The 20605-nt window shown below is 54.8% G+C and overlaps 1 protein-coding gene across 1 annotated transcript in view; it reads right to left on the bottom strand.

The window, feature by feature from the left end:
- Positions 1-20133, bottom strand: part of HS3ST6 (heparan sulfate-glucosamine 3-sulfotransferase 6) — a 30973-nt gene extending 10840 nt beyond the window's left edge. Inside the window, exon 1 of the mRNA XM_027736160.2 lies at positions 19775-20133. Within this exon, the coding sequence (XP_027591961.1) occupies positions 19775-20133 (359 nt within the window). The remainder of the gene's footprint in view (positions 1-19774) is intronic.
- Between the last annotated feature and the right edge of the window lie 472 nt (positions 20134-20605).

The following is a 20605-nucleotide window of genomic DNA, read 5'->3' as shown; positions in this document are numbered from 1 at the left end:
GCAATCCTCAATGCCCCTGTGGGGGGGATCCCCCTCACCGCCCCAACCCCCTGAGGGAGGAGAACTGAGCTGGTACCTCACTCCTCTCCTCCTCCAGCCTCCATCCCATCCTGCTGGGAGCATCCCCTTGTCTGGGGACACCCCGTGCCCCCAGCACCAAACCCCTACAGCACTGGACACCCATCCCAGCAGCAGGGTGTGGGCAGGAGGTGCCCTGGAGGGGACAGGAGGGGGGACAGAGCCAGCAGTGCCCCTCCTGCCCTCTCTATGTGGTGCTGGACCAGCCCAGCTCTGTCTGAGCCAGCAGCAGCTTCAGGAATGAGCCCAAAGCGGGGCCAGAGCTGCAGGGTTTGGCCCCAGGGAGGAAAAGCACCATATTGGTGCAATTACCTGAGTTTAGACAAACCTCCACGGGTGCCTGGGCCGGGCTCAGGGGTTGGCAGAGGAGCAGCAGCATCTGCAGCACCAGCTCTTGGCTGGGGCATCAGCACCCTTGATGGGCTGGGGCAGGGAGCAGATGTGGGGCAGGGGGAGGACAGGAGGGAGGATGGAGGCAGGGGGAGGACAGGAGGGAGGATGGAGGCAGGGGGAGGACAGGAGGGAGGATGGAGGCAGGGGGAGGACAGGAGGGAGGACGGGGGGGCAGCGATTCCACAGCTGCACATGGGCAGGAGGGGCAGAAATGTGCTGAGGCAGCAATGCCACGATGGCAGAGCCCTGGTCCCCAGCCAGGGAGGATCCAGGCATTCCCACTTTCCCAATAATGCCTTTGACAGCTCGGGCAGGTGATGGCAGAGCTGCTGCTGCCTGGCCCTGGCAAGAACCTGATGGCCTGGAACAGCCAACAGCTCTGCGAGCCCCAGGTTGCCCCGGGTTGATCCATCTGAAGGTGACGGTTACTCCCGACCCCTTGAGAGGTCACCTGCAAGGATGAGGGATGGAGCCAGGCCTGCCCAGCCCTCCTCACCACACCTTCCCAGGCTGAGCAGGGCAAAGGAGCCATAACTGCACCTCAAAGGAGAGAGGTTTCACCCTGTGGTTGAAGAGTAAAGCCTGGAAGGTGCCCAAAACCATCCCCTTGTCCTCCCTCCCGGAGTGGAGGTTACAACAGATCCATCAGTCAGATCCCTGCATCTCAGTGCCACAGGTCAGAGCCTCCTCCTCAGTTTTGGGGCCTCCCAGGGAAGAGTTCAGCCTAAAACCCCCTTGCCCTGGTCCCCATCTCCTCCCCTGGCTGTTGTGTCCCACCAAGCAGGTTCTGGCTCTCCACAAACACGCCCTCCGTGTGTCCCAGCTCACGGTGGCTCCGAGCTGGAGCAGCTCATCTGTCCCTCCACCACCCACAAAAACCCAGGAAAGGGTTTGTTTGGTGTTTGTCTCGGGTCAGATGCTGCCATGCTGCTCTTGTTGGGATGAAAAATACATCCAGTTTTCCACAGAAACAACAAAGATTCCCCATCTGTGTCAAATTTGTAATCCAGCCTGGGGGAAGATGGGAAACAAATTTAGCTCTTTTTTTTTTTTTTTTCCTATCAGCAAAAGCCTCATTTCCTGGTGAGGAGCTTCGCCCTGGAGCGTGGAAGGGATGGGAGCCACCATCCCTTGCACAGCCCAGGCTGCCCTGTGCCATCCCATCCCGTGGCATCCACCAGGACACCGGCAGGAGCCGGGTCGGGGGGAAGTGGGAGAGGAGCCCCGACATGGAGCGGCTGCCAAATGGTTCTTCTCCCCAGCAACCTGCTCAACCACTTCCATCTGTGTGAGGGGCTCCCCTGCCCAGCCTGCAGCCCATCACATGGGACCTCATCACTGTTTCCTCCACAGATAAGGGAGAAGCCTCAGAAATCCAGCCAGGCTTGGCCGGGAAGGCTCAGGGATGCTGGGAATGCTGCTGGGAGCCCAGTGGGGCGGCAGCTCAGCCTCCTCCCCTCACACTGAGCCTCAGCTGGTCCCCAGGCGAAGGAAGTCCCCCACTGAGGAGGGGGACAGGGGTGGATTATGCTCTTTGCTGCAAAAAAAAGGAGAGCTGTTTCTCCAGCCCCTCGGAAAGGGACTGTGGAGACGTTGGGAAGGCTCAGAAATGTCCCAGGCCAGGTTGGATGAGGCTCGGAGCAACCTGGAGCTAGTGGAAAGTGTCCCTGCCCATGGCAAAGGGTTAGACTAGATGGTCTTCAAGGTCCATTTCAGCCCAGACCAGTCTGGGATTCCATGATATGGAGGCTTCTCCAGCTTCCTGAGGCATGGGCAGCTCCCAGCTCCCTGTCACCAGCACTGGGGATGGAGATGGAGGTTCCATCCACCCAGGGTCTCTCACCCCGGCGTTATTGCTCCCTTCCTCCCTCCCTCTCTCCAGCAGGAACAACTGGGAATTCTCTAACAAAACATTTCTTCACTGGAAAAGCATTGGTTTGTGGCAATCGTGGCTGTTTGTGGGAAAGAACTGGATTTTGACTATTTTTAGCCTGGTTTCCTAAGGAAATGTGGCTTAAGCAATCACACGGTCTGTCTGCCCGTCTTCCCCCAGCCAGGCTGATCCCACCGGCCAATTCCAGCCGGATTTGAGGCAGGACGAGGATCCAAAATAGGAAGTTTGCACATTTCCACGAAAAGCTGCAGCTGAGTGGTGGGCAGGACCCCAACCACCATCCACAGCTCAGGGGAAGGCAATTCCAACACAGCCCAGAACCAGCAGCCCCCCCACACCAGCCCCATCCACAGCAGTCCCACCAGGAGTTCCTTTGCTGGGCTTCAGGCTCCCCTGCTCCTGCTCAGAACCAGGGATCTGGGTGGGAAGAGATACGGAGGGAAGAGAACACACCCTTTGCACCTCAATCTCCTTTGGAGAAGCTGTAAAAACTTCAGTACCCTTCCCATGAAGCAGCCCCCCAGGCAGCCCCCATTTGGGGGTGTCCCTGTCCCCCATCCCAGGCAGAGCCATTCTGCCAAGCAGGAGAATCCTCCCTGGAGTCAAGGGCTGGACTCTGCCAGGCCTTGGGCATCAGACATCCATCAGAAGGGTCACAGTGCTGACCCCATGTCCCAGGGGAGTGCCAGTCTCCAGGGACAGCCCTGCTGGTTTGTCCCCAAATTGCCTTTTTCATAAGGAAAAAAATGAGCACATTCCAGCCTCCCGGTGTTAGTGTGTCTCACTGCCACAGCTGCTCTTCCTGATGGGAAGGATATCCTGGGATTGGGCAAATCCACATTCCCGTGGGCTCCTCACTACCCCAGAGCCCAGCACAGGACCACGTGGGCACTCACTGACCCGCTCAGGCAGCACTGGGAGCAGTTTGGTGTTCCTGGGGGAGAGGGAAACCAGCAATTGCAGCAGCCTGGAGTTTGAATCCATTCCCCATCTCCTACAGCATCACCCCATTCCCATCCCTGCCCAGACACGTCAATACCTGAGTGGTGATGGATGAGCAGAGGGATGATGGATGGGACCTGCAGCCTGACAGGCAGATCGATCCCTGGATCCCTGCACAGCCAGCTTGGGACTCAGGGAGCCGAGCCCAGAGCAGGGCTGTGACCAGCATGAAAGGCTGTAATAGGAAAATTTCTTCCCCAAAAGGGCTGTCCAGCCCTGGCACAGCTGCCCAGGGCAGTGAGGGAGTCCCCAGTCCTGGAGGGATTTAAAAGCCCTGTGGATGACACCTGGGGACATGGGTTAGTGGTGGCTTTGGCAGTGCTGGGGGATGGTTGGACTCGACAGTGGCAGGACCCAGGGAGCCAAGGCAGCGACCAAACAGGGCTCTCTGTGTGGCCCTGGGATATGGGAGGGGGATCTCCCCAGCCCACGGTCCCGGTAGCTGCTGCAGGACCACAATTTTCTCTTTTTTCCCCTTTTTGAATGTGGTGGAGGGAAAATCCGGGGCTGTGTGGAGCACAGGGAGCGGCGGGAGGCCAGGAGGTGTTCCTGCCACCGGCACCTCCGGCTGCTCTGGAGAGCGGGGAGGACACTGGGAGCTTGTTTGCTGCTGGACTCCCGCAGGGTGGGATGTCAGGAGCTGGCAGGAGAGTTGCCAAACTCCCCCCCCCCCCGCTGGTGACAGGCTCTGGGGTGCCAGCACGGCCCCCCCACCCGTGGGACACCTTCCTGCAGTGTCCTTGTCCTCATCCCTGCGGCCGGTGAGGGGGAGAAGGCACTTCTTGGGATGATCCCTCAATCCCCCCAGCTTTGAGCCCTGGGCTGGGCTCTGCCCACCCTCATGCCAGGGTGGTGACTGCAAAGGAAGGGGAGGCTGGAAACTGGGGAGCTGCCTCTGGAGCAATGCGGCTCCGAAGGGAATGATCCGGGAAAGCCTCGGGATCAGAGGGGCCAGTGGAGGGGCATTAATCAGAACCACAGAATTGTTTAGGGTGGAAAAGCCTCCAAAACCATCGAGCCCAACCATCCTCCAGCACTGCCAAGGCCACCACTAACCCAGGTCCCCAAGTGCCACATCCACAGGGCTTTTCAATCCCCCCAGGGATGGGAACTCCACCCCTGCCCTGGGCAGCTGTGCCAGGGCTGGACAGCCCTTCCCATGAGGAAATTTTTCCTGATATCCAGCCTAAACCTCTCTTGGCACCACTTGAGGCTGTTCCTTGGCTTGTTACTTGGTACGAGGGACTGACATAAAGCCACTTTGTGCTCTGTTTTCCAGGATGGGGGGCAGAAACGGGGCCCCTGGCAGAGCCCCCCCACCTCTGAGGACACCAGACATCCCTCCATCTGTTGATTGAATTGTCCCCTCAGATGGATGGACAGACGGACAGACAGTCCAGAAAGTGCTGGTTGCTTCTCCTTTAGGGAGAAGTGACCACAGGGATGGTCTGTCCTGTGATTTGGGGGTCAGGACGAATTCAGGATTAAATTTAATATTGGGGGGAAAAGGTAATTTTGACCTTCCAGTAAATTGTTTTTTGCCCTGCACAGCAGCAGCTTTAAAGTAAAACACAACCCCCAGAACAAACCCTTCTTGAGGCATTCCCGAATAGGGTTTTTTCCTGGTTATTGTGGAAATTTAGATCAGAAAACGTGTTGGGTAAAAATATTCAATTCCCCACAGCCTGCAGAGCCTCATCAAAAATCCATTTGAAGTATTACTCTCAAATCCCTCATGGCAATGGGATATTTTAAGGTCAGTTAAACTTATTATTCACTCAAGATTTGCTTTCAGGTCCCTGCATATTTCAAACAGATTTCCCCCCATCTTTAGCCCGACTGTGTTACAAAAAGCCCTTTCCCCCCCCCTTTCTTTTTTTTTTCCCTGAAAAGAAAAAAAATGTTGTCAAAAGAAAAGATCCTAATCAGAAACAGCTTCTGAAGCCTTAAAAGCCGCTACAGTTTGTACTTGTTACCAGAAAACATCGGCGCTATCGCTCGATCCCTAAATCCCTTGACTTCCAAAACACTGCATGGAGCTGTGCTTGGAAAAGAAGAATTAACTCGAATTTGTTTTTCTTATTTGCAATTCATTTCCTTGAAACAGGGTTTACACACAGATTTATTTTTTCTCCCTCGCTTTGTGCAAGGAAAGAAAGCACTTCAAAAACTGCAGCCTGTGTTATTTTGGGATTATTTAGGATTTCCAGCTTGATGTAGCTGCAATTTCTGCCCCTACCATGCCCTTCCCCTCAAAGGACACCAGGAACTTTGGTTGGTTGGGGTTTTTACATAAAGATCACCTAAACAGTACAATTATTTAATTTTAAGAGTGTCCCCACCTTGGGAGGAGCTCATCAGCTCTTCCAGCAGCAGAGACAACCCCCGAGGGATCAGCTCCCAGATCCATGGTACCTGCACAGGGTCAGCAGGATCTGTCTCCAAAGAGACCACACACCCTCCCTGAGTGCAAAACAACCCATATTTTAGAGAAAATACAACAATATCTACTTTTACAACCGTCCACAGAGACACTGGACAGCTGATTGTGAGGTTCTGGAGTAGCACAAAGATCAGCCTTTCCCCTAAACCACAAATATCTGTTTCCAGCCTGGAGAAGAGAAGGCTCCAGAGAGATCTTAAGCCCCTTCCAGTGCCTGAAGGGGCTCCAGGAGAGCTGGAGAGGGACATGGGACAAGGGATGGAGGGACAGGACAAGGGGGAATGGCTTCCCACTGCCAGAGGGCAGGGTTAGATGGGATATTGGGAAGAAATTCCTCCCTGGGAGGGTGGGGAGGCCCTGGCACAGGTTGCCCAGAGAAGCTGTGGCTGCCCCTGGATCCCTGGAAGTGTCCAAGGCCAGGTTGGACGGGGCTTGGAGCAACCTGGGCTAGTGGAAGGTTTCCCTGCCCATGGCAGGGGTGGGACTGGATGCTGTTTGAGGTCCCTTCCGACCCAAACCAATCTACAGTTCCATGACCAGCCTCCCCTAGGACCTATCCCAACTCCTGCCAGGCTGTTCAGACCCTATAACACATGTGGGATGGGGACAGGCACTTCCAAAGCCCCACCTCCCCTGGATAGAGGGTCACCCTTTCGAATCATCAGCTGCTCCCTGAATGGTAACTCAACATTTATAGCCCAGATAACAACTCCACAAATCCCTGAAGGTCACAAACAGCATTAAGAGCTCTGCCCAAAGCCATGAGTAACGTGGCCAGCACAGGAGGCAAATTGAGCAGGGAGGAAAAGATTGCAAGTGCCCTAATCTTGCTCCAGAGAGCAAAGACTTCAGAAATTATTACAGAGTTCTTAGTGTTTCCAGCCATCTGGCCTGCATTTCTCCATTTGCTCAATCAGACATATGTTGCTTTTATCCCTACCCCTGCCAGCTCTCCCCTGTTCCCTGAAAACATGTGCATCCTCCACTCTGCTCATTTCCAGCTCAGCTCAAAGCAGAGGCTGCGAGTTCAGCACTGTGAAGGCTTCCAGCAGGTGAACAGGCCTGTCAGAGCCTCTTCCATCTCCCACTTGTACCTAAAAATCACTGTTTGCCCAAAATAAGGCAGAGTGAGATGTGATTCCAACTTGGGAAGTCCTCTGCTGCAAAGCAGCATCACTCCACTGAAGCCAAGAGGATCCTAACAAATCCTGCCAGGCAGGGGCTGGAAGGGGAGATCTCTTCCAGCTGGGAAGCCATGGAGGATCAGAGCCCCCAGAAAGAGGGGTGTCCCTCAGATCCCACACTGCTCTTCAGCCATATAACACACAGGCTCTGCTGGACACTGACACCTGGGATAACACGTGGGATAACACATGGGATAACACATCCAGGCCGTCCCAGTCAAGGTGGGACCTCAACCCCTCTCCCATCAGCCCACTTTTTGCACCTTTCACTTCCAGTTGTGATTCCTTCCCTCTAACAAGCAGCACCTCCGACCAGGGGACCAGAAACCAGAACTGCAAATAATGGGATAGGAAGGGAGGGAGGGGAGTGTTGCACTGCTCCGGCAACACAGGCTCCCACCACCTGAGCCAACTGCATCGCCCTGGGCCTCTACACACTTCTGAGGGCAAGAGAAGGAGGAGATCCAACAGCCTGCCCAAGGACAGCCAAGGTGCCACAGAGTGCTGGAAGAGACCTGTGAGCCGTGGAGGCTCTTTGGGAGCTGCCATTGCTCTGGAGAACACAGAGCTGTTGGTTGGGGTCAGGCTGAGCTCCCACCAGGCATGAAGACTCCAGCCCTGGCTCTTTCAGCACCTGGAGATGACTTGCTTTCCCACAATCCGACCCTCATCCCCCCCAGCCAAGCACGTCTTCACCTTCCCATCAGCTCTGGCTGCACGTTCCTCTGCCACGAGGCCACGGCCACGACCTCCCTTCCAGCAGGAACGGCCTCTGCGAGTCCACAAACGGGGCAAGGAGTGAATTACATTTAATTACACACTGTCCAGGGCCTTGGGTATCCGGCCAAGTGTTCCCAGATGTGCAGGGCTCTCCCTCAAAGCGATCCTCAGGCTTCAGGGCCTCCCTGGATATTTAATACGTTGGGATCTGGGGTGTGAGGGTCAGGGACGGGGGTTTCCATGCAGATGCTACAAATCTTCTCTACTCTTACCATCACCTTTTAATAACACCATAAATCATCAGGCACTTCTCAGGTGACCACGTAATTGCCCGTTTGTGTCTCCGAGCAAAACGTATCCGGACTCTTCCTCTGGGCTGCAGGGAAGGAGACCTGCTGGGAGCAAACTCCGGGGGTTTGCGTGCCCCAGCTCTCCTTCAGCGAGTCATCTCCTGGCATCTGCGCTTCAGCTGCCGTGTGGCAGCACGAGGAAAGGCGAGTAACTGATACAGGAAGATTAAAAAAAGGTTGGATGGGTCTGTTCCTAATGTGAGCCTTGCTGCTCGCAGCCCTTTGATTGCAGCACAACTAAGAGATGGAAATTCACTGGAGGCAAAGGAATTAATTAACGGGAGAAGAAAGGAGCATCAGTCTGCTGGAGTCCTGGCGTCAATTCTGAGACGGGTTTTGAAGTGGCAACAGTTTCCCCTGTTCTTTAAAGTTGTTCTACGTCCTGCACGGGCACTCCAGGAGCTGACATGCAGCACGTGTAGTGCCTCCTGCTCATGAGGTGACTCAGGTGGCACAGGACAAACCTGCCTGTCTGTGGTGGGGACACCCAGACACTGCCCCAGCATCCTTCCTCTTCCTGCTGCTCCCACCTGCTCTCCTCTGATCCACTGAGACCTTCAAACCGTGGTGGAGCCACCACCCTTCACCGGGCTGTCAGCACTCACTTGGGGCTGAGCTGCTTTGGGAGCTGCTTTGGGAGCTGGTTTGCATCTCCAAATGGTTTCACAACTCTGCAAGAAATGAATGCTGAGGTTTTGCTGCAGGTGAGAAGAACATTAACCACCTTCAGCCAAACTGCAGTTCAAACTGGGATTGTTTCCAAACCAGCCGTGCAGATACATCCGGGCTGTGGTTCTCCAAAGCTTCCTCTGGTTCCTGAGGCAGTTTTCTTGTCTTCAGGACATACTGGCTTCACACAAGAACTGAAACTCTCCCTGTCCCATGACTCCAGGAGCTACAGCTCAAAAAAATCATCAAATCTCTTCAGATTCCCAACAAAATCAGGAGAGCTCCCACCCTGCCCTCCACCCAGATTGTACTTTAAAAGTTTATGTTCAGCTGCGTGCAAAGAGTGGGATCTGTCACTGGGAGCTTCCCAGCTGAGCTGGGGAGGGTTTCACAGCCAGATTTCTTTCCAAAGGTCACTGGTCACCCTTCCTCTTCATCCATCAGCTTGGCTCCAACTTCACCCAAGCAGAAGTGTGGGGTTTGGGGGCTGTTTTTCAGTCAGGGCTGGGTACATCACACACACAACTAATGGTCCAAGTCATTGGCCCACGATGCCACGAAACCAGAAACCCACTAACAACAAGGTTGTTACAGGCAACTTGTGCTGTGATGCTGACATGAGGTTCCCACAGCTGGACACAGCTGGAGTTAGGTGGTCACTAAATCTTTAAGCCTGAATTTGCCTTTATTTAAAGAAAGTTTGCCTAGAAAAAAACTCTTTAGAAAAGGTCTGGCCCCATCAGTGATTAATGCTGTAAAGAGTCACTCATTCCCAGTTCCTGCTCAGTAATTCAAGTTTTATGAACCTCTAAGATGACAGAGGCCTTGCTGTGATCCCTGCTCAGCCCCGTGGATGCAGCACGTCCTCACACACTCCCTGATGCTCCTCAAAGCAGAGGAATATTGATTTTTAATGCACACCCCCAGATCAGACCTGGACAAGGCCATCCCTCGTTATCTGCCTTGTAACGAGGTGAGGATCAAACTGAGAGGCAAGGACACGGTGGGTGGGTGGCACCAGCACCAAACGTCCCTCATCAGCACAGAGAGGAATTAGCCAGCATGTCACACCCAGGACTCATCCCACTGGGACTCATCCCCTCCCTGAGGCTGATGGCTCTGAGGCCACCTCTGCTCCCCCATGGGATGAACTGAAGCACCAGGGATGAGCTGGACTCGCTGATCCCTCCCAGCTTGAGATATTCTGTGTTTCTGTGAGCTCCACAGGCTCTGGGCACCCCCTGCCATGATGCCCCGGGGTCTGGGGAAGGTTTGGGTGATCGTGGCAGTGCCTAAAACAGCCCAGAGATCTGCAGTAGAGCTGGGGTGGAGGGGACTGGGGACACCCTTTGTCACCAGCTGGAAGGAAGTGAGGGATGTGGTGAACCTGGAGAGACACGATCACAGCACTGGGGACATGAGAGACATGGAGCCATCTGGCAGGGGCAACACCAGGATAGAACTGTAACAGAACCAAAACCCACCATCCTCACACCTAAGACAAGCTCTGAGCTCCAACCTGAGGTGGACACAGAGCCCAGCCATCCGTCCAGCAAACCTCCTTCTTCACTCCTGCTCAAAATAAATGTCAAAGCATGAAGGAGCCTGTCAGGGGCAGCCAGGACCCCAGGAAAACCTGGGGGACAAGGGCGGGATTGTGCCCAAGCACAGCCCCCTGGATGGGGGCGCTGGGATGCTCCACCGTCAGACCCTCATCCCCGATCTGCCTCCCCCGTCCCCGCGGGGCAGGATCGGCCCCTCCGGGCTGCCTCTCTCCCTTCTCCCGCTGGCAGCAGCCCAGCCCTGCCCGCCGGCCCCTTTGTGCGGCGGCGGCTCCGGGGCCGGCCGGTGGCAGCGGAGCGGATGCGGGTTGTCACGCTTGGGGCTCCGACACCGCGGGGGGACGTCCCGCTCGTCCCTCCCCCCCAAAACGGGCTTTTCACGGAGACAAACGATCCCTTCCCTCAACAAAACCTAAATTCTCAGCCGAAAGTACTTGGCAGCGGCCCCCTGAAATTTTTCTCAGGCTTGTGTGGCTTCGGAACGCGACTTTGAGAGACAGAGGAGCAGCCGGAGGAAGCGGCCGATGAAGAAGAAGCCGCCGCGCCCCCGGCTGCGCGTCCCGCCGGGCTGTCGCTCGCAGGGATGGAGCTGCCGGGCAGGTCCGAGCGGCTGGGAAAAGCCCTTCCTGGCCATCAGAACCAGCCCCGGCCCCCGAGAGCCCCCGGGGAGCGGAGGGGGGTCCGGCAGCCCCCCCGGCGCCGCTCTCGCCAGAGGCAGCGCTGAGCGATCGCGCTGACAGGCTCCTGATCAATGGCACTTATCGAGCCCCTCCGCGCTCCCGGCAATTGGAGCGTTTCTTTCGCTTCCACCCTTATCGACGTTTCCTCCCTGGCAGGGGGTCCGGGGGGGTGGGGGGGTTGTCACTTGGAATTACGGGGGAGCTCGGCGGGATGGGGAACAACGGCCGCAGGCAGCTGGCAGGTGGAGGCAGAGGAACCCTCGGGGCACGATCGGCACCCACGGGAGCCTCCAGAGAGGGAAAGAGAAAATCAGATCACCCGATGCAGGGCTGCTGGGGTGGCAGAGGCACTTTGGGATCCTGCCCCGACGGTGAGGAGAGGCGGCTCTGCCTGGGGCTGCAGCAAGAGGCAGGACCCTGCTGTGCTTTGCTCTGGGGTTTGATTTCACCCACAGAGAGAATTACGGAGTCATGGAATCATTATGGTTGGAAAATACCTCCGAGATCATCGAGTCCATTCCCCCAGCATTGCCAAGGCCACCACTAATCCATGTCCCCAAGTCCACACAGCTTTTAAATCCTTTCAGGGATAGAGGCTCCACCCCTGCCCTGGGCAGCTGTGCCAGGGCTGGACAACCCTTTCCATGAAGAAATTCTTCCCTAATATCCAACCTAAACCTCTCTAGACACAACTTGAGGCTGTTTCCTCTTGCCTTGTCCCCTGTTCCCTGGGAGCAGAGCCTGACCCCCCTCTCTGGCTCCCTCCTCCTGTCAGGGAGTTCCAGAGAGCAAGAAGGTCCCCCCTGAGCCTCCTTTTCTCCAGGCTGAGCCCCCCCCCCAGCTCCCTCAGCTGCTCCCGGTGCTCCAGACCCTTCCCCAGCTCCCTTCCCTTCCCTGGACAAGCTCCAGCCCTCAACGTCCTCCTTGTCATGAGGACCCCAAAGCTCTGAGGCTCTGCCCCTACAGCAGAGCCACCCTGCCCTCAGCTGAGTGCTGCTGTGGGAGCAGAGGGGGGCTGGCAGCAGGCCACCCCTCCCAGCCCCGGGGTTTGGATGCTGTGGCTCCAGAGCAGCTGGAAGCTGGGAGATCCCCACCCAGCAGCACCACACAGTGCCAGGAAAGAGGCAGGGGCGGGATGTGGCCTCTGGGGACGGGATCTGTCACTTTTCTCGTCCCTTCCCATCAATCACCAGCAGCTCCTTTTATTTATTTATTTATTTATTATTTGCACAATACAGCTGCTCATTCGTGGCTGAACCAGCCCAAAGGGTGCTGATGGAGCAGGGGAGGAGATGCCAATTCTTCATTCCAGCTACAGAAACACCTCCACGTGTGCCCACAGCCAGGTGTGCCCACAGCCACAGCCACACACACAGCTCAGGGGCTAAGGAATAAATCAATTCCAAGTGGTCACTCAGCCTTTTCCTGCCCAAGGACGTTAACAAGGTCACATCCTTATTCTCTCCAGACTAATGAGTGAAGATTACTAATAAGACCTCAGTGACAAGTGACTATATTAATGTAATTCTCTCCTGCTCATAATCAATTTTTTGTGTTAAGATGCAGAGTGACCCTGGTCACCTGGGATGCTCCTGCCACCTCCTCACTGTGGAGCTGCTGGACTGTGAGAGAGGAGTTTTATCCCCCTCGTGTCCCTGCCTTGAGGTTTCCTTGGTAGAGCACACAAATCACGCCCAGGAGGAGCCCAGCAGCTCATCCCCCTCCCCAAGTGCTACTGTTCCCCAGGGCAGCCTAAACCATTCAGTGCTGGTGTTTTAATAGCCCAAATAGTGAACATTTTCTGCAACTGAAGGCACTTGCAGCCGTTTCACCCCCTATTTCAGTCTCAAGGTGTGCTGGTCCCAGCACTCCACCTGCTCCAGGTCCCAGCAGTTGGTGTCACCAGCAGCACGTGCTGGAACAGGGATTTTTTTTTTTGGTCCATGGCTCTTGACCATCTCAGCCAGGCAAAGCCTGGCTCATCCCTGCTCTCTGCAAGCCTTGGAATCACCAGGGGTTGGGCATGACCCCCGTGCCCTCGGCTGACCTGCAGGTTCACCCTCCCCTGGCTGTGCCCTGTGCCCTGGTCACCACCCCAGTGCCCTGACTGCCCTGTTCCCCATCTGCCTTTCAAACGAGACTCCAAAACAAGAGGGACTCACTTAAGAGGTGTCTGAGTAATTTTGCAGACATTTAGACCCCCATGATCTCCCCAAGCTGCCTCTGGGCAGAGGGAGAAGAAGGAGAAATCCAAGGAGTCGCTGTGAATTTTCCACCCAGGACCATCACCACAAAAGGTGAGTGTGTAAAACCTCAACACAGCCATTCCAGGATTCTATCAACTCCCACATCCAGACTGTGCATCCTCCTGCAAGGAAAGACTCCTCTTAAACCACTGTCCCAGTGGTGCCCAGGCTGGACCAGCCCTGGTGCCTCCACCCCCCAGACCAGGCTTCCAACCAGGTCCCACAGAAGCCTCTCAGAACATCCCTCTGCTCCTCACTTTAATACTGCAGCCATCCCAAGAGCTGGGGTGTGGGGAGGGATCTGCCAGGCTCAGGTCCCACCCCACTCCTGGAGCCCTGTCAGCACCATCCTGCAGATATGGAGCATCCATCCCTCCCACATGGAACATCCATCCCTTCGCCGCCGGCTCCCTAAGCAGGAGGATTTCCACAGCCCTTTGAAAAGCCATTCAGAGCTAAGTCTTGGTATTAAAGGTGGCCTTTCCTTAGGCAGGTTTTCAATCTCTGCCCGAGCCTGTTGCAGCAAAAAGTTTTTTAAAAGGTCAGGAAGAAGCTTTTAAGCAGATTTGCCAATTAACTGTTGTAGCCCCCTCCCCTCCCCGACAGGAGCTGCCGCCTCCATCCCCGGGGACGGTAATTACTGTTTTATAAATAAGCTTTGAACTCGTCTAAGTAATAGTCTCTCCTTGCATAAAAGCACCCTCTAAATCCACTGGCCTTTTCCACCTTCTGTCACTGCATCTAAAAATAATCTGGGGGGAAAAAACCAAAACCATAATACTTTTAAGAAACTCCGAAACTCTCCCTTTACTCTGCAAGGATGATTTCTCCAACCCCTCAATAATTAACTAACAGAAACTCTACAGCTTTCCTGGTTGTTTTTGAATTTTTATGTGATAATGAATACATTTTCCAAAGTTCTGTGGAGTTACATGTAGGTGATTAAAAAAAAAAGGCTGTGTTTCAATATTTCAATTTCTAATGAGGTTACAAGAGAGAAACCAGGAGAGCACAAGAGCAAAGGACATGAGTGAAGAAGCCTTTTCCAAAGGTATTAATTCACATGATATTATTTTTTTTAACTAGCTCTCTGATTTCTAGGTGTGCAGCTTTATATATATATTTAAGCAGCCTGGGGTAGCAATGCTGACAGACCTGAAATCCTTTAGGAACTCAGGTTACTCCTGCACACCCCCTGCCCAGCCTGGATATAAACCCAGCATTTATTTAACAGAGACAGAGACAGGGAAAGCATTCCTCAGCCAGGGAAAGCATTCCTCAGTTGGGAAGGCCACGGCTCGTTCCACTCTGCAAGTCACAGCTTTTATCCCCAAAATCGCAGCCAACACTAACATGCTGCTTTAATCACTTGAGCCTGACACTATCTGTGCAGCAGCACATGGAATAACCCGACTTCATTTTGCCTTGAGGCTGAGCCAGGCTCAAATTCAGGCTCACAGACCTGCTTGTATCAGCAAGAAGCACTTCGTGGGATTTGGGAACAAAACTTGGGAGTGGCCACATGGAAACAGGGGAGTAATGTCAGTGTGAAAGTGGGGAGCAGAAGGGCTGAGTCAGGCTCCAAACCCTCACCCATCTCCTACTCTGTGTCAGGGGGGAAAGGCCCCCTAAAACAGGACAGGCACAGCCCCTCTCTCCCCCTGCCCACAGTAATCTCTGTCAAGGAGCCCTTTAAATGGTTTCAAATGTTAATTCCTCATCGTGGCAGTAAAAGCTATTTTTAATCCCACGTGAAAGCAGTTTGCAGAAACCCAAACTTTGCATGTATTATGGATTGCCTCCCAAGTCCAGGCAGAGCTGGACATGTGTTAGGGAGCAGAAAACAGGGGCACATCATCAGGGAGACCGGATGCACCCAGCACTTAAGCCCAGTCTCAAGTGTAGAGTTTGGACTAAAACACTGCACAAAAGCCAATCAAAAATACTATGCCTTAAATAAAAGCTTTAAAGTATCTGGTTCTTAGTTAAAATTAGCTTTTTCTCAGGTTTCCTGCATGTTCTCTTTGTATTTTAGGTTTTATTTTCCAAACACGGGGGTGCGAATAAGGGAAGCTGAGACAGAAAGGTCTCATTTTTGAATGGAAGTTAAAAAAAGAGAAGAGATTGCAAAGTAATGAAGCCAAGAAGCTGCAGGGCTGAATGTCTGCAAAGGCACCAGGAAAACAAGGGCCACTCTCAGCGCTGAAACCGAGTCCATCAGGAGAGCAGATTAGCCGGTGTCAATGAATAAAGATAATGTCCCGGAGCAGGTCTCAGTGCATCGCCATCTGACTCCTGCAGGATTCCTTTGTCCCTTCCCACCTATGTGTTTCTTAAATGCGCCTGTGAAAAGCTCTCCCTGCAAGGCGATCCAAGCCCGGTGCCAAAACGCAGCCTGGCGACTCCAGAGGAGCTGATTTTATTCAACAGCTCAGCGCTATAGAGTGTCTTGATCTGTCTGTACAATCACAACACACACAAAAACCCCTCAAGGCATCTACTTAGCTCCACTTTTCAACTGCCAATAACACTCACAGCAAAAGTCAAAAGAGCAGCGCCGGAGCCGCGTCCTTTCCCTGCCGCTCAAAGGCTTCGGGGTTGCGAGGTTCCGAGATAACAAAGTCTGGCTCAAGAAATCCTGGATGCCTTTCAAGAGCGTTATTGGCTCCTATGAATGGGTCTGAAGAAAGGGAGGGGGGTAAACCCCACACATCCCATGGAGCAGCTCTCTGCTCCCCGTCCGTCTCCCCCGGGCACAGGGAGATGTGCCGGGGCTGGGACATCCCGGCGCTGTTCCGGGCACAGGAGCACAGATGGATGAGGAACCCCACGAAAAGTTCCTCGCCCCTCTTGCAAACCTGCACGGATCAGAAGGGAAAATGATAACAAAAAGCTAAATTTGGTCTCTGGGAGACTTGGAGCTCCGGGCTGGCTCTGCAGGGCCAGAGGATGCGCGGCGAGGATTCCAGCTCCTTGTGTCCCACCACACCCGGCTGAGGAGCTCCAGCCTGGCCACTCACGAGTCATCCCATAGTACTTTTTAATACTTGTGGCCCAAACTGTAAGAAAACATGGAATTCTTTACAATTCCTATGAAATGCAGTGTGTGCCATCATCCAGGGCACAGCTCACACAGCACAACCCCGACGGACACACGGGGCGGTGGGAGCTGGGCCCAGCCCCACTCCTGTCTAACTCTTTCTTTGGCTATTGGAAAAAAGGAGGAAGATAAGATGAAAAAGAGGGCCTGGGATAATAGATCATGTGAGGAAACACAAGACAGAGGAAAAGCGTCACATTGAGCTGATGTTGCCACAAAGTTTTGGCAGATGGAGATGAGGAAACTTCTTTGGACAAGCTGAGCGCTCTCCACACGAATTCCCTTAAACTTGAATTCCCTCAAACTCCCTTTTATGCAAACCAGCCTCTGCAAAGCCCCTGTCCCAGCACTGCCATGTGTCCCAAAGCTGCTGTTACCCCCATTTCTCCTGCCCCTTTCCCCACAGTCCCAGAATTCCCGAGGTTGTGCCGAATCCCAAGGCGAGACCGATGGAGCGGCCGGAACCTCTGCGTGGGAAACAAACCAGCTCTGGCAACCAAAGAGGGAACAATCCATGCAAAGATTCCACTACGCCCCCGAAATGTCACCAGTGGAGCAGAGCAGTGTCTGCTGGAGAGCCCATGGGAGCCCCTGCACAGGGATCGTACGAGGTGTGAACACCCCGAGCGCCCCAAACGCCACCCGGGAGCCCAAATCTGCTCGGGGGTCTCTGGGCTGGGAGCAGGTGCTGTCCCACACACACCCAGGGGGTTCCGCCCCTTAAATCCCTTCACCCCGCAGCCACTCAGCCCACAAGCACCATTTTCCTCAATTCCCACAGGCCGGGGCAGGATCTTGCCCTGGTCCCTCAAGCTGAGCAGCTCCTCAAAGCTTTGCAATGAATTCCTGAATATCACAGCAAACATCTGGGATTCCATTCAGTTCTTACCATTTCCCTGCACCTACATTCCCATAAAGCAGAGACAGAGAGACAGTGCCAGGCTCCCAAACAGGACCCTCACGCCCCCCAAAGTGGGGCAGACACACCAGCATCGCCTCTTCTTTTTACTCAGATTTTCTTCAAGCAGCGCTGAGTGCCAAAAAAATTAAACCAGTGTTTTTTTCGAGGATAAAACATCCCATAATGCTCGGATTAGCCATTAGGTAATTTATGCTGCAGCCTAGAAAAGGTGTTTAATCTTCTTAGAATTAGCTCAACCTGTAGTAACTCAAGGGGTTCTGAATGAGATGCTTTCGCAGAACATTTTCTTTTCACTGTTAAAAAAAAAGGGATTTTGGGCTATTTCAAATTTAAATTAAATAAAAACAATCAGTAAGAATAAATTATTTCAGTCGGTAGCTTATAGTGTAAACTACTCATCACCCACAAGCAGATACTCCTGACACAGCAGCGAAATAGCTACAGGACTGAGCTTCCAAGTAAGAACAAAATAATTCTGGAGCAGTATTTCCAAGGGAATTTTTTTTCCACATTTTCTCAAGACAAGCAGCGACCTACAGGTGCCTTCGGGCCAAATATCTTGGCGCGAGAAGCAGTTGGTGTAATTTTGGTTTCCTAGCAAGTTCAAATATCTTAAAAATGTTTACACCACTTTTGAGATATTCATTGGAAAAACCTGAATTTCTGTCCAACTTCTCTTTTGCTTCACTCCAGCTCACCCCAGCTTTAAACATTTAGCTCTGTCTGGTTTTCCCAGGGAAAGAAATCCCTCAGTATAGGCAAGGTCTTGGGAGAAGACAAAACAAGAGGCAAAGAGGAGAGGAAGCGAAGGGAAATAGTTGTGAGTGTGATTGAAAACACACTTACTCTATGCAGAGTTAAAGCAAAACATCTACTGATTTTTTCCTCCCTCCAAAGGATGCAGCTTCTCCCCAGCCCAGCGGCCGCTTCCCCCGCTCCCAAAACCTTCCCCGCTCCATTTCTCCGAATTTACCACAACCATATGCAGAATCATCTTAAAACATCTCGCTGGTACCAGGCCAGGCTCCCTGCAAGCGCTTACAGCACTGAAAACTCCCGGCACAGCCATCCGAGCTGAGATTTATTTCTCCTCCTCTCTGTGGTCCATCCTGCGGACGCCTCGCTGGGCTACGGCGAGAGATATGAAAGCGTTCGATCTTCCCCGCTTTAATTATGTGCTCCCAGTCATCAAACTCCCATTCTGCCAAGTGAGATCTATCTTGCAGTCCTCGCCCCAAAAGATTAGTTATCATCATTATTGTTTCTGGAGCAGCACAGACACAAACGGTGCTGAGGAACGAGCTAATAAATCACGGGGATATTAACGCAGCCGTAAAAATAAGCGCCGCTACTTACTGGGTTTGAAGGTGTGTTAAGCCCTAACTTTACAGCCCAGATGTGGGCTCGCAGAGCTGAAACTCTGCGGGTAAAATTACCACTAAAATTATCCTTTCCATTAAGCACGCTGATTTTTCACAGGTTATTATTCTGGCGAGGATGGGGAAGCTGCAGCCGCCCCCAAAACGCAGGGAAACATTGAGAGCACGTAAAGAAACACGGTATTCCCGGGGGGGTTGGGGAGCAGGGGATGGAGAGGCAGGAAGGACAGGGAGAGCTACTCCTTTTATTATTTTCAGATGTTTCCCCGAGAACACCGCAGCGCTTTTATACATCGACACATTTGGACTCTCTTCAAAATAACGGACCAGATTCCACCACCGACTTCAAGGGACTTATCGCTCCGACTCCGCTTGGCCCGGCCGCTCCGGAGTTGGCCGGGAGACGGCACTTTAATAGACACCACATGCACAGTAGCTGCTCTTCCGAAGGCTTTATCGCCTGAAGAGTTCAATTCCACTGAAATCCTCCAAAAACAAACTCCCTTGGATCACTCCGGCTCTGCCTTTTGCCACAAACCCACCGACAGCGATTTACCCCCTCTCCCGCTCCCCGTTCCGAGAACAGACATGATCAAGCCCGAGATCCTGGTTCCACGCCAATAAAACAATTCCTAAAGAAACCCGGTGGGACGGCTGAGGTGAAGTGATAAAGGTTAAAATCGCAAGGGCTGGAGAGTTAAGAGAGCAAATTTTTGCTGCCGGTTTCGTCCCTGGCCGGATGGGATGCGGGATGGGAGGCGCGGGGACAGGGAGGAAAAGGAGGATGTAGGGACAGGGGGAACACGGGGGTAGGAGGGACACGGAGGGATACGAGGACAGAAGTGACGCGGGATCGGTTCTCACACTCGCACCGCTCCCGACTTCAGCCGCAGCCCCGCAAAACCAGCCCCCAGCCCCTTCTCCAGGCCAGGCGAGGGTCGGAGCTGCCGCCCCCCCTCTCGTCCCGCCCGGGACCACATCCCCCTCCCCGCTTCCCCCCTCTCAGCCCCTTCGGACCCCCTTTCTCTCCCGGCACCCGCCGCGCTCGGACCAGCCTGTTGCAGAGCCGCCCCGTCCCGTCCCGGGCGACAATTAACACCGCTCGGCGCTTAATTACCCACTGCCGGGAGCCCCCCGCGCCGCGCCTCTTACCTGTACCAGCGCAGCCCCTTCTCGTAGCACCTGTCGAAGAAATGGGGCTCCGCGCCCACCGCCCGCACCCCGGGGTGCGCCCGCAGGAACTCGAGCAGCGCCCGCGTCCCGCCCTTCTTCACGCCCACGATGATGGCCTGGGGGAACCGGCGGCTGCCGCCCCCCGCGCCCCCCGCGCCCCCCGAGCCCCCCGGCCCCGCGGGCAGCGCGCCGGGCGCGGGCAGCAGCAGCGCGGGCGGCAGCGGCTCGCAGGGCCCGGGCAGGCAGGAGAAGAAGTAGGTGAAGAAGAGGATCATGGTGAGGAGCAGCGAGGCGCGGCGGCCCCCGGCGGGTCCCAGCAGCCGCCCGCTACATCCCATCGGGGGCCGCGCATCCCGCACCGCCGCCGCGCCCCCCGCGCCCCCCTCCGCGCTCCCCCGCGCACCCGGCCCGGCCCCGGGCCCCCCGGACCAACCTCCCCCCACCACTCCTTCCCCTCCCGCGCCGCCCCCACGCCCACCCGCGGGGCGGGGGAGGGCGAAGACACGCGCGTGGGGGCGGCGACGCCCCGAGGAGGGGAAGGGAGGGGAAGGAAAGGAGGGAGGGAAGGAAAGGAAGGAGGGAGGGAGGGGACTGGGGGGGGGGGGGCGCGGCACACGCGGGGGGCACATCCGGGGTCCCCCCGGGGACAGGGGCACCCCACGCATGGGGGTCACCCTGACAGGGCAGCCCCCACCAAGGGGAAGCACTCCCGGTCCCACCGTGCCGGGGGACATGCTTTCCAATATTTCCCCAGGTTTTCCCAGGTTTTTCCGTATTTTCCCTTGATTTTTCATGTTTCCCCACATTTCC

Source organism: Pipra filicauda, unplaced genomic scaffold, assembly GCF_003945595.2.
Source record: "Pipra filicauda isolate LSUMZ 115617 unplaced genomic scaffold, ASM394559v2 scaffold266_size1643727_pilon, whole genome shotgun sequence".
Taxonomy (NCBI): Eukaryota; Metazoa; Chordata; class Aves; order Passeriformes; family Pipridae; genus Pipra; species Pipra filicauda.
The sequence above is the reverse complement of the archived record's forward strand: the minus strand, read 5'-3'. Positions and strand labels throughout refer to the sequence as shown.